Source organism: Lipotes vexillifer, unplaced genomic scaffold (genome assembly GCF_000442215.2).
Source record: "Lipotes vexillifer unplaced genomic scaffold, Lipotes_vexillifer_v1.1 scaffold371, whole genome shotgun sequence".
NCBI lineage: Eukaryota > Metazoa > Chordata > Mammalia > Artiodactyla > Lipotidae > Lipotes > Lipotes vexillifer.
In genome coordinates, this window is record NW_006786304.1 from 4,283,002 (window position 1) to 4,299,105 (window position 16,104).

Below are 16,104 nucleotides of genomic sequence, written 5' to 3' on the forward strand. Positions count from 1 at the left end.
CCCCCTCACCTGGCCAAGGGGAACCGCTCCTGCCAATCCTGTTCCTCCCACTACCTGGATAAAAATGATTAAGATGCGCAATCATCTAATTACCCCCACTTCCTGACAGCATCCAATCTGCAGCAAAACACACTATGTTAAATCATCCCAAATCACCTAACACAAGCCCACATCCTATAACAAGCCCCTCTTAACATCCTCTTACTAAGATGCCCCATGGTTCCCCTGGTGTGTGCAAAGAACCAAAAAACCCAGCTTGGTTTGACTACAGCAGGGTTCCTGGTGGCCTTTGGCTGGAGGGCGTTGACATCAGTAAAATGAGAACGTTTTTAGAGCCAGTCTGGGTTTTGCCTATCAGCATCCATGTCCCTGCTTCTGCTAATGGCGCCCCACCCCGCTCCTTCTCAGTTCATGTCTTTGGAGGGAGCTGACCCCACTCTTGGCTCTGGGAGGGCATGTCACATAGATGTGGCCAATTAGATCACTGGATAGCCTGGGGCCATAATGCTTGGCTGAGTGATGGGAATGGGACCCACAGTGGGCTAATGAAAACTTTCCTTGGACCTTTTGCCAGAATATCGAGAGAAAGGGGGCTGTCTCTTGCTGTGTCTGCGAAGCTGCTGGATGATCCCAGATTTACACCGCAAGGGGAGGGACAGCCCAATAGTGACACAAACATAAAGACTGGAGTCAGAAACAGATGGAGTCTTAAAAGCATCACTGAACTATCCCTGGATCCAGCCATACCTGAAGCAAAACTCATCCTTTCCTGCACATTTAGTTACATCAGCCAGTACATTCCCCTTTCCTTTCCTTAAGTGAATTAAATTGAGTTTCTATCACTTGATGCTAAACAGGCCTTGACAATAATTACCTTGCCCAGTCTTTTTATGGTATTCACTGAGATCGACTGTGAAAGGCTTAGCACATAACAAGTGCTCGAGAAACGTGAACTATTACTGCAGAATCTCAAAGCAGGAAGAAGTCATGTGGACCAACCTCTCACTCAAGGCACTAATTTCCCATGTGATATCCCTGATGGAGTGTGATCCTAATTGGTGCTTGGATGCCTCCAAAGATGGAGAGCTCACTCCTTCATTCTGTCTCTCAGGAGACATTCTGCTTCTATTAGCACCAGCCCTGAAAGTCTCCACCCCAACCCCCAACCTCAGACTCACCCTGAAGCTGGGAGAAACGCAGGGCAGCAGCATTGAGCGCTTCCACCCGCTCACTCTGGGCCGAGATGTCCCCCTCCAGCAGTCCATGCTTCTGCAACAGGTCCTCTGCCTCCACCAGGTGCTGCCCACACTCCCGGGACAGCAGCTGAGCCTACAAGTAGGGGCAGCCCTGAGTATACTTTGGCATTGGCCCTTAGGCCACTCGCGCCCCCCTCCATCACCCACGCCAGCCCTCTGCTTCTCTACTCCATCACTTGAACTCTGATCTGTCTCAGTCTCCGTGTATCTGTCATCATCTCTCTCCATCTCTGTCTCTCTGGATGTTCCATCTCTCATCGTCTCCACAATTCTGGGCTCTGTCTATGTCACCATGTCTCCCTCTCTACGCCTCCATCTCCCCCTTCTTCTGTCTCTCTTTGCCTTCCCCCCTTTCTCATTTACACTTCTGTCTCCATCTCGACCTCTATCTCTTTCTTTCCATGTCTCTCCCTCTTTTTTAAAAAAATACTGGGGCTTCCCTGGTGGTCCAGTGATAAAGAATCCACCTTCCAATGCAGGAGACGCAGGTTTGATCCCTGGTCAGGGAACTAAGATCCTACATGCCGCGGGGCAACTAAGCCCACGCGCCACAACTACTGAGCTCGCACATCTCAACTAAGACCCGACGCAGCCAAAAATAATTAATTAATCTTTAAAAAAATATTTATTTATTTGGCTGTGCTGGGTCTTAGGTGTGGCATGCGGGATCTTCCGTTGCAGCATGTGGGATCTAGTTCCCTGACCAGGGATCGAACCTGGGCCCCCTGCATTGGGAGCTTGGAGTCTTAACCACTGGACCACCAGGGAAGTCCCTCCATGTCTCTCTTCGTGTCTGTACTTCTCTCTCTCTCTTTGCTTCCATCCTTCTTATCTCCATCTTGCTCTGTATCTGTCTATCTATCTCCAGTAGGTCTCTCTCTTTCTCACATGGATTCCATCTTCCCATGTGTCTTTCTCTGTAGCCATTTAGATTTCTGTTGCTACCTCTGGGTTTTCTTCTCCAGCTCTCTCTCTTTCTTTCTCTGATTTCTCTTTCTCTCAAATTGTCGCGATCTTCCTCTGACTTAATCTCTCTGCCTCTGTCTGTCCCTGACGCGCTCTGTCTCCATATTACTGTGTATTTTTATCTATTTCTCCAGATATTTTTCTCTCTTTCTCACATTTTCTTTTTCTGCCTCTCTGTCTCTCTCTGTATCTTTCACTCTTTCTTTTTGTCCCCCTTTCTCTTTACGTCTTTCTGTCTCTCTCCCCTTCCCTCTCCATCTTTGACAACCCTTTCGGTGTATATACCCTTTCCTCCCCTCCTGGCATGCCACTCCCATCACTGGCCCCCGATCTGGCCCCTACCTGCATCTCCTCCATCCAGTCCACCATGTACACCATCTCCTGGAAGACTTTCTGCAGGGCCAGGTTCTGCTCGAGCCGTGTCCGCCGGGCACCTACCAGCCCAGTCAGCAGGGCCCACTGCCGCAGGACACTGTCACGCTGGGCTGCCACTCGGCGGGCATCATAGTAGCCTTCAATCGCCAATGCCTGGGCCAGCTCTGCCACGCCCTGCACCCGCTCCTCATAGGCTGCAATGTCTGCCTCAATCGCTTCATGCTTCTTCATGGCTGCCTCCACTGCTGGCAGCTCATACCCAAAGTTGTCCTGGGGCAGGGCAGGCCACAGACACTCATCACGTTGCCTCAGCAGTCAACCTGTTACCTTGAGCCTGTGTGACCCTGGAAACTCCCCCACCGGCTCCTGTTACTCTGGAGACCAGTCCCATCCTTCTCTGTTACCCTGGAGACCAGCCCCACCACCCCAAGTTACCCTGGAGACCAGCTCCACCCTTCCCTGTTACCCTAGAGACAAGCCCCACCATCCCCAGTTACCCTGGAGACCAGCTCCACCACCCGCAGTTACCCTGGAGACAAGTTCCACCCTTCCCTGTTACATCTCTAACCCTAAACTTGTTACCCAGGAAATAGGCCCCATCCTTCCATTTCCTTAGAGACTAGGGACCGGGCTTACCATATCCTGTTACTTAGGAGACCAATTCTATCTTCCTGAGTTACCCTGGACACCAGATAACAACCTCCTTTGTCACTTAAGAGACAATTAAATACTCTCCCTATTCTGTCCTCTCTAGTTACCCTGGAGACCAGTCTCACCCTCCTATTACCCTGGAGAGCAGGCCCACACCCCTCCCCCCGCCAAACACTTAGGAAACCAATTCTCCCTTCCCACCTTCATTTGTCACCTAGGAGACCAATCCAACACTTCTCTGTTGCTTAGGAGATCAAGTCTCTCTGGTCCCAGGGCCATCAGCGCTATCCTCCCTCCCTTTCCCCCGGAGCCAAGCCCTACGCCCTGTACCTGGGAGACCAGGCGCTGGTTCTCATTCAGCCAGCTCTCCCGCATAGCCACCTTGTGGTCAAACCTCTGGGCTAGTAGTTCCAGCTTCTCCTGCCGGATCAGCTCAGCCCGTAGGGCAGCCTCCCGCTCATGTTCTGCCTTCTCCAGCTGTCCCCATGCCTAAGGAGGCAGGAGGAGGCAGTCAGATTCCAACAGCTGCCCACAGTTTAATGGCCCTGGCTTCTCTATTTGAGGTCACTCCTAGCACTTATGGCACCTTTGCGCAGATTGGAAAAAAACGTTGCTTCCTCGGGACCCATTACTGCTGGAAAAACCAGCAGAATGAATATCCAGTCCATGATGTCTGCAATGTGAATGGCTCCCCTTGAGCAGTGCACAACGTACACAACTTCACAGAGCAACCCTTCCTCTCCCTTACATCCTCAGCCTCACCTTGTCAATATCCCAGATGCCACAGCCCTCCCGGGGCACGTAGAGGCGACGGTTGCTGGCACGCAATTTGCTCTGGATGCTGAAGAGCAGCACCTCCAGGTTCCCCTTCTCCTGAAACCTAAAGGGGCCTGAGCTCAGGAACCCTGCCTCCACACCTCCACCTGCTACCCTCCCTCCTGAGCTGGGCCTCACTTGACGGGCTTCTCCAGTGTGCAATAGGCTGTGAAAGCCTGAAGCTGCTGCTGCACCCCACTCAGTGAGTTGGCAAACTTCTGGTTGCTGATGAGGCCCACGGTGCGGTGGATCCAGGCCAGCAGCTCGGCTGCCAGCTCCTCGTAGCGCTCAATGATCTTCCCCACCTCCAACACCTGGTCCAAGACCTGACCCGGCAAAGGAAGGTGGGGTCAGCCTCATCCCAGATATGCCCCCATATGGTTCCCAGGCTCCCACCCTCCCCATTCCTTGGCTCCTCTTACCTTCCCAATTCGCTTCCCCTCCACAGCCAGAGCCTTCATCTTAGAGAAATAATGGTAGAAAGAGACGACATAGGTGATGATGGACTTCTCATCTGGAGCCTCCATGTTCACATCTGATGATTAAAGGAGAGTGAGGGAGCATGATGATGAGGCTCTGACAGAGAGACTGAAGGTATTAAGTGGTGGGAGGGAGAACTCATTCTTACTTGCTGTGTGACCTTGAGCAAGATAACTAACCTCTCTGTTCCTCAGTTTTTGTATCTGCCCAGTGGCATCTACCTCATGGGATTAAATAGTGCCTGACACATATAAACCACCATAGAGAAATTATCTCTAATGATTTCTTTTTTTTTTCTTTTTTTTGGCTGCTTTGGGTCTTTTGGGTCTTTGTTGCTGTGCACGGGCTTTTCTCTATTTGCAGTGAGCAGGTTTTTTTCTCATTGCGGTGGCTTCTCTTGTTGCGGAGCATGGGCTCTAGGCGCGTGGGCTTCAGCAGTTGCAGCTCATGGGCTCAGTAGTTGTGGTGCACGGGCTTAGTTTCTCCACAGCATGTGGGATCTTCCCGGACCAGGCTCGAACCCGTGTCCCCTGCACTGGCAAGTGGATTCTTAACCACCGTGCCACCAGGGACGTCCCTCTATAATGATTTTTGGAACACACTATTCTACCTTCCACCTCAGGGCCTTTGCACATGCTGTTCTGTCTGAATCACTGTTCCTTTTCTTCATGCCTAACTCCCACTCATCCTTCAGGGCTCCACTCAACTTAAGTGTCCTCAAATAAGCCTTTCTGCTCATCCTATCTAGAGATGGTCTCCTCCTGTTATTCTTCTTCATAACATCTTATCATGTCTTCCTAGAACGAGTCACAATTTATAATTACATATTCCCTTATGTGATTATGTTCTTACCCAGAGTTTGAGCTCCATGAGGACAAGGGCTATGCCTGTCTTTTGCCACTGTTCCTTCCATGCCCAGCTCACAGTAGGAGCTCAGTAAATACATACACTAAGTGTATGAATGGTATGTGAAGTTTGAGGTCAAGGACATGGGCTTTGGAGGCAGCATGATCTTAAATCCCAGCTCAACCACTTACTCACTGAATATCCTTATAAAATAGACCTAACTTCTTTGAGCTCAGTTTCCCCATTGTTACAGTAAGAATAGTCACAGTGCCAGCCACCTAGAAACACTATCAGTATTAGAGAGAATAACCTGGCACAGAGGAGAAACTCAGTAAATCCTGATTATCATTTTAATTTACTCATTGAATGCACAGCATTATACTTTGCCCTTATCCTTCCTCATCTCACGAAACTGACATCCAATAAACACCTGCTATGTGTCAGGCACTGTAAGAGGCAAGGTAGAGGAATGATTCAGACCATGAATTCTGGAATCAGAAAGTCCTGTTTACTGGGTTTTCAGTGTGATGCTGGGCTACTGACTTCACATCTCTGAGCCTTTGTTTCCATCACTTTATGACAGGATTGATGACTTCTAGCCAACCAGGTCAGTGTGAGGATGAAAGGGAACAGTGCTGATACAATTCCCAGCCATGTGCTTGGCACATGGTAGATGCTCAGAAAAAGGGAGCAACCCTTATTCCAGATATGGGGGATTGGTGGGGTATGATTATGGCCATTATTCCAGAGATGGGGGGTTGGTATTGGGTGAGATCATGGACTGGGAATGAGGTTGAAGTCGGGGGTGGGGTTGGGAATAAACTGAAAATGGGAAAGGGGTTGGGGATGAGGACAGAATTGTGGATGGGGACAGACAAAGGGATGGGCTGGGGATGGGGAGGGGGGTGGGCATGGGAATAGGACAGTGCTGCAGATTGGGTTGGGGATGGTGTTGGCTTCAGGGATGGGGCTGGGGTTAGGAAGAGATGGGGGTTGGGTTTGGTGGGGAGGTGATTAAGGATGGGGAAGGGGGGTTAAGCTGAACATAGGAATGGAGATGGGGTTGGGTTTGAGGTAGAGATAGAGAAAGTAGAAGACGTGGGGATGGGAAGGAGGTGGGACTGGAGATGAGGAAGGGGAGGGAGATGGGAGGCAGCTGGAATTTGAAATGGCCTTGGGGTTTAGGATGATACTGAAGCCAGATAGGGCTGAGTTTGGGATGGCACTGGGGCTGGGAGTCCCCCAAGAGGAAATCTGGGCTGGGGCCATGCAGGGCTCACCCTCAGGGTCCAGCAGACGTGCCAGCCCCAGGTGCTGCTCAGCCGTGCGGAAAGCTCTCTGCAGGTTGTAGTTGGCGTTGGACTTGGTGAGTTTGCTGAAGTCCACGAGATCGGGCCTGGGCAGGGGCACAGAGAGGGCAGGCAGCAGGCAGGCTCCAAAGCCAGTGGGCAAATGGATGAAAAGACATCCTTGTCTGAGTCCCACCCAGGGCGAGGGCAGGAAGAGCACGACCCGGCCAGTGGGAAAGCTGTGTGTGCTGGTGCGTGTCTGTACAGCAGTTAGCTGTGGTGTGAGCGCTGCATGAGGGCACATGTATGTCTGACTTCATGACGCACATGTGTCTACATGGGTGCCTTTCTGTACAGTATTATGTAGTGCTTGGAAGTATGAGGTCTGGAGCCAGCGCTCCTGACTCAAGCCCCAGCTTGGCCATTTCCTGGCTGTCACTCTGGGTGAGCTACTGCATTGCTTTGTGCCTCAGTTTCCTCATTTGTAAAATGGGTAGAATAATAGCATCTGCCTCATAGGGTCATTGAATATTAATGACTTATTGGAAAGCACTTAGACCAATGCCGGTACACCCAGTAAATGGTCCCCTTGTTAGCAGGACCCTGGTTACAACTTGCGGGTTTCTGGGTATGTAGGTGGGGCTGAGTCTCCCCGTATGTGCATGAGTGTGTACATATGGGTTCTGGCTTCCCTCACACTAGAGCAAGTCCCTCCCAGTCTCTAGGCCTCAGTTTCCCCAAACCGTCACATGGTCAATCATGACGTGGGTGTAATTTGTCTGGGTACCCTTCCTCAGCCAGCTCAGCCCCGGGACCTGAAGTATGAATAGGTGGGTTCACAGGGAGTCAGATGGGGGGCCTGGGAGCTCACCATGAGGAAGGACTTTCTGATGGGAGGAGATGCTGTGCACACTCCAGAGTGGACCATCCAGGGGGAGTGAGCTGCCCACCCTCTGGGCATCCAAGCAGCAGGTAGAGGTAGAAGCCATATATGTACATGAGTATATTCCTGTGTGCACACATCTGTGCAAGGGCACACGTGTTTCCATGTGTGCACAGGGTATGTGGCCCGGACAGGGGTCTGTGTGTGCATCAGTGTGTGTGTGTGTTACAGCATGTGTGTGAACGGAAATGTGTATGTGTGCAGAGAGGTGAAGGGGGTGGGTGCTGTGTCTGTGTGTGTCATCTATATACATCCGTGTACAGGTGTGTACCTGAGGGATGGGGGCGGGGGTAGCATGCAGGGCAGGGCTGCCCCAGGCCAGGTGGTACCTGTGCCGGTGAATTAGGGCATTGAAGGCCAAGCCGTCCCGCCAGCTGGTGGTAAAATTCTGGATGTTTACCTCAGGGTAACTGGCAGCGTGCAAGGGAGAGACAGAGGCAGAGATGGAGAGAGTCAGGAGGAAAGAGGCAGGAAGGGAGAGACAGACAAACAGAGATGGATTGATGGATGGTTGGATAGGTAGATAGATAGACAGATAGATAGGAGATAGATAGGTGATAAAAGATAGATGATAGATAGGTAGGTAGATAGAAGGGTAGATAGTTACAGATGATATATAAGTAGATAAGGAAGAAAGAAAGAGAGAGAAAGAGAAAGAAAGGAAGGAAGGAAGGAAGGAAGGAAGGGGAAAGAAAGAAAGACAGAAAGAAGGAAGGAAGGAAAGAAAGAAACAAAGAGCCAGGAAGATGGAAAGAGAAGGAGAGAGAGAGGGAGAGGGAAGGGGACAGGAGAGGAGCAAGAAAGAGAGGCAGAGGGAATAAGCAAGAGAAGGAAAGGAGGAAAGAGGAACGGACAGAGATAGAGCAAGATACAGACAGAGATGGGGAAAGAAAGGAATGGGGAGAGAGATATAGGAGGGGAGAGAGGAGGGAGGGAGAGATCGGAACAAGGAAAAGCAGACATAGAGGTAAACACAGACACACGGAAGAACAGATAACATTGCAAGACAGACAGAGAGCCCCAGGAGGACAAGAGTCAGAGAGAGCCCAGTCTGCATCCATACCTGCCCCTCCCACCTTCCTCCCAGGGCTGCTCTCCAGAGGGCACTTCAGTTTCAGGTCAGGCCCCTCCCAGCAGGGGGACCAGGGACATGCCTGGTGGTGTCTGTGAGCCCCTCTTCCCAACCCCACTGAAGGTCCCAGGACCCTGAGCTGCCTGAGCCCTGGTGTGTGCCCCCCTAGGCTGAGGGGTAGCTGCTTTCAGGGGTGGGGGGGGGGCGGGGGAAAGCTTGGGGATAGGGTCGGGGGTCCACCTAGGTGCACATGAGGCCTTTTGAGGTGCAGGAAGAGATGAGGGGAGAGAAGGGAGCAGGATGGGGACAGCCCACCACCTTCTGACATTGTTCCCTGAGGAGTCCGAGTTCTAAATTTGAACCTGGCCTTCCGGATTGTTATACAGGTTTATCCATCAAGGTCGCAAGAGTTTGATACCAGTTTGTTAATTTCAGATATAACTTTTGATGCTGAGGATTTGGGCTGCTCCTTGCGCTCCTGACTCAGAGGGAAGCCCAGAGGTTAGGGCCTGGCCCTCCTTGGGGTGGGGGAGCTTAAGGGGGTGGGGGAGCTTACCCAGCTGTCTTCATCTGACACCACAAGAGCAGCGCATCCTTGGCCGAGCGAGTCTCTCTGTTGTCCTCAGTCTCAATTTTGATGACTTGAATCTGTGAGGATACAAAACATAGCTGTTGGGGTGTGGAGGGCTTGAGCCTGGGAGTGGCAGAGGAGATGGGGGAGGCAGCTTCAGGCAGAGGGTGGAAGTACCCCTTCTCTCCCCCTCCCCTTCCCTTATGGCATGTCCACTCCTCCCTCCTCCCAGCGTCTTTCCTACCTGGCCCCCTCTTCACCTCCCTATGGCCACATGGTGGTCCAGCTCCAGTCTCTTCCTTGGGCTCCCAGCTCCCAGTTTTGGCCATGACCCCCAACCCAGAGGGATCCTTCTAAATCTGATTATGCCCCTCCTCTTGATAAAACTCTCTAATTTCTCCCCATCTCAGACAGAGTAAGATCAAATTGCTAATCACAGATCACCAAGGCCCTGCTGACCCTTCTGAGCTCAACTCTTCCCTGTCTCCCCCCTGCCTCCCAGTCTCTAGCCATACTGGTCTTTCTGTACCTGCAACATGCCAAGCTCATTCCCACCCCAGGGCCTTTGCATCTGCTGTGCCCCCTGCCTGGAATGCTTTCTCCTTTCATCTTCATTCAGCCATCAGCTTCTCAGAGAGCTCTTCTCTTGTCACCAAGGCTAAAATCTCAACACAATCAACTGGATATTTTAGATCGCTTTTACTGCTTTATCATAATCTGTTCTTTTCTCATAGCTCTTTTTACCTCTCTGCCTAGAATTCATCCTTTTCCCATATATGTCTTGTTTGCACATTGACGTGTTTATTTATTATCTGTCTAAACCCCCGGCCCATGTCTGGCTCCATAAAACAGAAAATTTGTCTATTTTGTTTCTGAACTGGAGCAAGATTGCCTGGATTCCAGTTCCAACTCTACTACATAGCTGTGTGATCTTGAGCATATTACTTCACGTCCCTCGGCTTCAGTTACCTCACTGGTAAAATGGAATAATGAATAGTACCTAATTTATGGGGTTGCTGTGCATATTAAAGGCCAAGTGCTTAGCAGAGAGTAAAAACTATGTAAACGAGGATCATAATGATGGTGGTGATAATGATTTTTTATAACAGGGTTCCTGGAACATATTAGGAATATTTTTGGAATGATTGATTGAGTGGGTGAGGGACACCCTCCTAAGGCCCCTCCCCGGGGGGTGGGCTGGGCTGGGGTCACTTGGAGATCACCTGGAAGCGCAGGATGATGGTCCAGACCAGCCCGAGGGTCAGTCGGTGGTTCCCGTCCACGATGTCATGTGAACCCACATTCTCCAGGTGCACACGCTGCTCCTTCAGGAACTGCAGCGCCTTGTCTACATTTTCCAGTGAGTGGATCCTCATGCGACCACGCGTGGGCCTTGGCTAGGGCGGCAGGGGCATTAGTACTCTTTGCGACCTGGCCAAGAGTACTGTGCCCTCGACCCCACCCCTTCCAAAGAAGATCACCCCCATAACTACGCTCCCCAACCCCATGTCCAAGTCCAGGCCACGCCCCTTCAGTCTTATCAAAGACCCAGGACCTAATCCTTCTAAAGAAGGCCTGCCCCGTTCATAGCCAGAACCTTTCAAGTCAAGTCCTTTCAGGGCTTTTTCAAGTTCCTGGCCTCGCCCCTTCAACTTAAGCTCCACCTCCAAACTGATAGCCACACCTTTTATTATGAAGCTCCGCCCTCCGCCTGTAGCCATACTCCCGCCCCTTCCATTGCATCTCTGGCCCAGGCCATCAATGTTTTGCCACTAGTTCCACCCCTCACTTCCTCCCTTTCAGGTCCCTGTCTAGAGCCACGCCCATTCCTATCAAGCCCCGCCCCACCCCAGGGCGCTCCTCTATTTTTTTATAGCTCTATTCCTTCCAAGGATGTTTGTTCCAATTCTACAGCCATGCCCCTCACGACTTCCTGAGCTTCAGGTTCTGGTCCTTTAATCAATCTCTAGCTCCATCAGAGCACCACCCTTTGCGATAAAGTCCCATCCAAGCCCAGAAATACAACTGCACCCCATACAACAAGCCACACCCATACAAGAGTTCCGTCTCGTCCCTCAGACTCCCGCGACCTAGGCCTCATGCTTCCCATGACAACCACGCCCTCAACCATAGACCCCCTACAACTGAGTTCTGCCCCTGTTTTATAGCCATGCCTCCTACTACCGCAGACCCAGGCCAGCCCCTTTTAATAAAGCTCCTCCCTTTTCCAATAGCCCCACCCCTTCCAGCGGAGCCCCACTCAAGCCCAGAGTCCCGCCCCGAAGGGCAGCCCTCTCTGATGGAAACCCGTCTCTGTTCCAAGCCACACCCCCAGGCTCCTCACAACCAGGCTCCATCCCTGGGCCATAGCCCCGCCCACCCAAATGAGGTGCCTTTTACCCACCCATCCTTTCAAGGTCGCTCCATCCACCCCTTAGCCAGGCCTGCAGTAGTCCAGCCCGAGACGCTAGGGCCGCCCCCTTTACCCAGCCCTTCTGGCCCCCTCACCAGCTGCTCCCCGGACAGCACTTCCAGGAGCCGCGTGAGCACGAAGCCATCCCTGAGGTCCGCATAGAGGTCCCCGATGTGGCAGCCAACGCGAGCGAGGTGCGAGTTCACCCACTTGGTGAAGGTTTTCTTCTGCACGGCCTCCCGCTCATCTGAAGGACAGGCCCTGATGAGCCCTCGTCTCCTCCAGGAACTCCCCCTTCCAGCTTCACCCCAGACCTCCACGGCCCAGCCAAATCCTGCTCAGGCCCAGCTCCCTGCAACTATCAGGTCTTTGGACAGGCGGCTCCTCCTACCTGGGACACCCTCCCCCTCTGCCCCCCCCCATGCCCACCTGGAGACCGCTTCTCTGTCCTTTAAAGTTTTCCTGAGATGTCACTTCCACGGGAAAGCTGCCCTGTTTCTTACCCTAGTCAGCACTGTTCGTTCGTTCAGGAAATATCTGAGCACCCACTATGTGCCCCACACTGCTCTAGGCTCTGAATATGAGGCAGAGCTCAGTCTAGTGGGGACACATAATACGCTAGGGAGCCACAGAGGGTTAAGGAGGGAGGACAGGGTAAGAGTTGGGTCTCAGGAATATCTCTGGCTTCTGTGGGAAGGGTGCATCAGAGGGCAAGAATAGCAGGCCAGAGCCCAGGGAGGAAGAGATTGGGGAAGGGACCCAGGAGAGAGAGGAAGAGGCTGGACCAGGGCAGAAGCTGAGGGGATGGGAGAAGGAGGCATAGTGGAGAGTTATTTAGAGGTGAAAAAGTAAGAGTCAGACACTGACAGGCTGTGGGGAATGAAAAGGAAGGAATATGCTAGACTGAATGTTCCTTGAGAGCAGGAACCACATCTCGCCCTCTGTAGTAGCTGGACTGCCAGGTTTCCCACATCCCTGGGGCAAGAAGTAGGCGCGGGATTACTTAAGCGGGGTGGGGAGGGGGAATGTGTACAACTTCCGCCTTGCTTGCTTACAAAGAAATTGTTTGGGACCTCTCTTCCCTCTTCCTGTTTTTTGTTGTTGTTTTTTTGGCAGCGTGGCATTCGGGATCTTAGTTCCCCAACCAGGGATGGAACCCATGCCCCTGCAGTGGAAGCGCAGAGTCCTAACCACTGGACCGCCAGGCAGGGAATTCTCACCCCATTTTCCTTTTTTTTAATAACAGTTTTAGGGACTTCCCCGGTGTTGCAGTGGTTAAGAATCCGCCTGCCAATGCAGGGGACACGGGTTCGCTCCCTGGTCCGGGAAGATCCCACATGCCGCGGAGCTACTAAGCCCGTGTGCCACAACTACTGAGCCCGCGTAGTATCACATGATGAGGTGACATTAGTTTCTCCAGGCATGAGAACTTATGAGATGAGGTACAGTTTAGAATCCATTTATGTGGCTTTCACAGCTGGAGTGTTTTTGGACCTTAACTTAAAGTATAAGACTATCCAAGCAATGCCCTTATACGTGGCCAGTACACAGTTCATTCTCCCTGTGAGAGTATAAGAGTTGAAATATGTTTTGATACCAGTGAAATGAAATTGGGTGTCAGTTTCTGGACCTGCCACGATTTCAGCCTTCTAAAAGGCACAAGCCGCAAGCCTGTCTCAAGGTGGTTTCGATTTGCACTTCCCTAGTGATGAATGATTTTGAGCATCTTTCACATGCTTATCGGCCATTTGTATTGCTTCTTTGGTGAAATGATCTATGCAAATCATTTGCCCACTTTTATTTTATTTAATTTATTTATTTAAGTCATTTATTTTTGGCTGTGTTGGGTCTTCGTTGCTGTGCGCGGGCTTCCTCTAGTTGCGGTGAGCGGGGGCTACTCTTCGTTGGTGTGCGGGGGGCTTCTCATTGCGGTGGCTCCTCTTGTTGCGGAGCACAGGCTCTAGGCACGCGGACTTCAGTAGTTGTGGCACGTGGGCTCAGTAGCTGTGGCTCGCGGACTCTAGAGCGCAGGCTCAGTAGTTGTGGCGCACGGGCTTAGTTGCTCTGCGGCATGTGGGATCTTCCCAGACCAGGGCTCGAACCCATGCCCCCTGCATTGGCAGGCTGATTTTTAACCACTGCGCCACCAGGGAAGCCCTGCCTGGGCTTCCTCACTCTTCCCCTGACTCCCACAGCTTGAACACCAAGGTCCACAGAGCACGTGATGGAAGAAGGAACTGTGAACCCACACTCACTGCTTGGAGCAGAGCCTCCTTGCCAATGAGGCTGCTCATGTAGGAACTATCCAGGGGAGAGAAATACGCTTCTATCTCCTTTAAGCCACTGTATTGTTGGGTCTCTTGTTACAGCAGCTTAGCCTGTACAGACACTGTTTGCATTTCATCACTAAATAATTTAGCAGTCTCACTTTTAAGTTTCCCATGAGTGCAGAAATCATGATTTATGTTGCCAGTTTATTTCCATTTTTAGCCACTTGAAATCTCCCAATAACTTTTATTTCCTAACATTAACCATTTGTAACATTATCAACTACTGCATTTGACTCCGGCAGTAGAAAATACACATTGCTAGAAAACACACACTGACTGACCTGTATTTTTTTGGGGCTTCAAGTTGGATCTTGAATGTTTGCCTCTAATTTGAAAGTGAATATGCAGAAACGAACAGTAAATCCAAATGGCAATCTTGTTTGCCTAAGTGTGGGTTTTGTGCTGTTTGGATAGGATGGGGGACCTGTGTGAACACATCGATCACACACGAGGAAGTGATGACAGAACAGATGCTGAACTGGGTATTTGTTGATTCTGCCTTCCAAAGGCAATGCCCATAGCAGATTGTGGTCCATGCTGAGGCCCAAGTGGAACTTGAGTGCATCCCCAGCGTGGTACAGAATGAGGGCAACTGGATTCAGTCCTGCTTTTACTGATGACCAGCTATGTGACTTCAAAAGCACATCCCTCCTCTTTGGGCCTCCATTTTCCCGTTTCCAAAATGAGAGTGCCGTGTTGGTGGTATAGTGGTGAGCATAGCTGCCTTCCAAAATGAGGGTTTAGGACTAGATCAGGATTTCTTCAGTGGGCTCTGGGGGACCCTGGGTGTTTGGGAACTCAAGCTTGGAAGACAAAGACCCAGGAGAATATTTTTAATTTTGTAACTTCATTTCAATGATCCTCAGAGAAAATTAATAGAAACTCATCCTGGACTATCTGGATGGTGACTTTATAGAGGACTATGTTGTAAGACTTGGGGGTTTGTGATTACAGTCTCGTTAGCATGAAGCTGGAGTCCAGAACTGAAATGCCCACCAGGGCCAGGCAGGCTCCACATGAGAGAACGAGGCCCTCCTAAAAGGGGGCAGCGGCCACGTGGCCCTGGCGTCTGGAGTCTCACAGGAATGAAGGCCCAGTGTTGCCATATCACATGGTAGCCCATGAGGTGCCAAAAATCTCCCTGTTTTTAAATGTTGCCAACTGATTTACGATTTTATAAAACACAGTGGGGCTGAAAACCACATGTGTCCCAGGGTACCACTTCTGACCTAAGTCGACATTGAATGTTTACTGTGTTGGTGAGTGTGTGTGGCTACCTCACTGGGTGTCTTCCATCTGCCCCTCAGGTGCCTTCTCCCCTCTTCTGCACCTACTCTGAGCCCAGGGAAGCTGGCTGGCGTGAACTATATGAATGGGCTCCCTGGCCCTTAAAGGCCTCAGACTTTTGGCTGGGTTTCGCTAGCAGGAGATGAGAGGAGAGAAAAACGGCTGAGGGACTTGTTCCCTCCCTGCCTGACCAGCTTCCCCAGGACCTGGTGCCTCTCCCTACATGCCCCACTCCTCCTGGGGATGCCTCTCTCCCCTCTCACTACTCCCTGCCCTGCCCCAGTCCCTGGGGGTGGGGAGGAATCTCCACACCTCTCTAAATAGTCCCTTCATTAAACTCTCCTCAATTTTCCCCCTTTGAGGGGGCCATCTGCTTCCTCCTGGCCCTCTAGCTGGCACACATACCTTTGGGTTGTCAAGACTCCAAGGCAAATGACAATCGTCCTACCTCTGCCATTGTGCTCATATTATTTTGCCATTTATATATTCTTCCCCACTGTGGTACTCACCAATCACAAGTGAAATGCATTTCCTTAGAATAACACTTTAATTTTTCACATCTTTAATACATTGAAGTTTTCATAGAGTAGGAACTAACTACTCCCTTATCTACTACTGGTTACAGAGAAAGGATATAGAGAGACAATATGTAAATTATATGTTGACTATTAGTCTGGGAAAAGTTAGGAAGCCGGAGACACTAAGTATTGGTAGAAATGTGAGGACATCATAACCCTCATGCCTGCTGGTTGGGCAGCCATTTGGAAGGCAATTTGAGTCAAATTAAATTAGTGCATAGCCGCCGTGAG

The 16,104-nt window shown here is 51.1% G+C and overlaps 1 protein-coding gene across 1 annotated transcript in view; it reads right to left on the reverse strand.

The window, feature by feature from the left end:
- The window catches only part of SPTBN4 (spectrin beta, non-erythrocytic 4), a 73,942-nt gene that overhangs the window by 47,633 nt on the left and 10,205 nt on the right, over positions 1 to 16,104 (reverse strand). The window contains exons 3-13 of the mRNA XM_007458641.1: positions 11,774 to 11,925; positions 10,489 to 10,662; positions 9,251 to 9,342; positions 7,952 to 8,032; positions 6,671 to 6,786; positions 4,487 to 4,599; positions 4,203 to 4,390; positions 4,011 to 4,128; positions 3,579 to 3,737; positions 2,565 to 2,867; positions 1,179 to 1,329 (exon numbers count right to left, since the gene is read on the reverse strand). Of these exons, the coding sequence (XP_007458703.1) occupies positions 1,179 to 1,329; positions 2,565 to 2,867; positions 3,579 to 3,737; positions 4,011 to 4,128; positions 4,203 to 4,390; positions 4,487 to 4,599; positions 6,671 to 6,786; positions 7,952 to 8,032; positions 9,251 to 9,342; positions 10,489 to 10,662; positions 11,774 to 11,925 (1,647 nt within the window). The remainder of the gene's footprint in view (positions 1 to 1,178; positions 1,330 to 2,564; positions 2,868 to 3,578; positions 3,738 to 4,010; positions 4,129 to 4,202; positions 4,391 to 4,486; positions 4,600 to 6,670; positions 6,787 to 7,951; positions 8,033 to 9,250; positions 9,343 to 10,488; positions 10,663 to 11,773; positions 11,926 to 16,104) is intronic.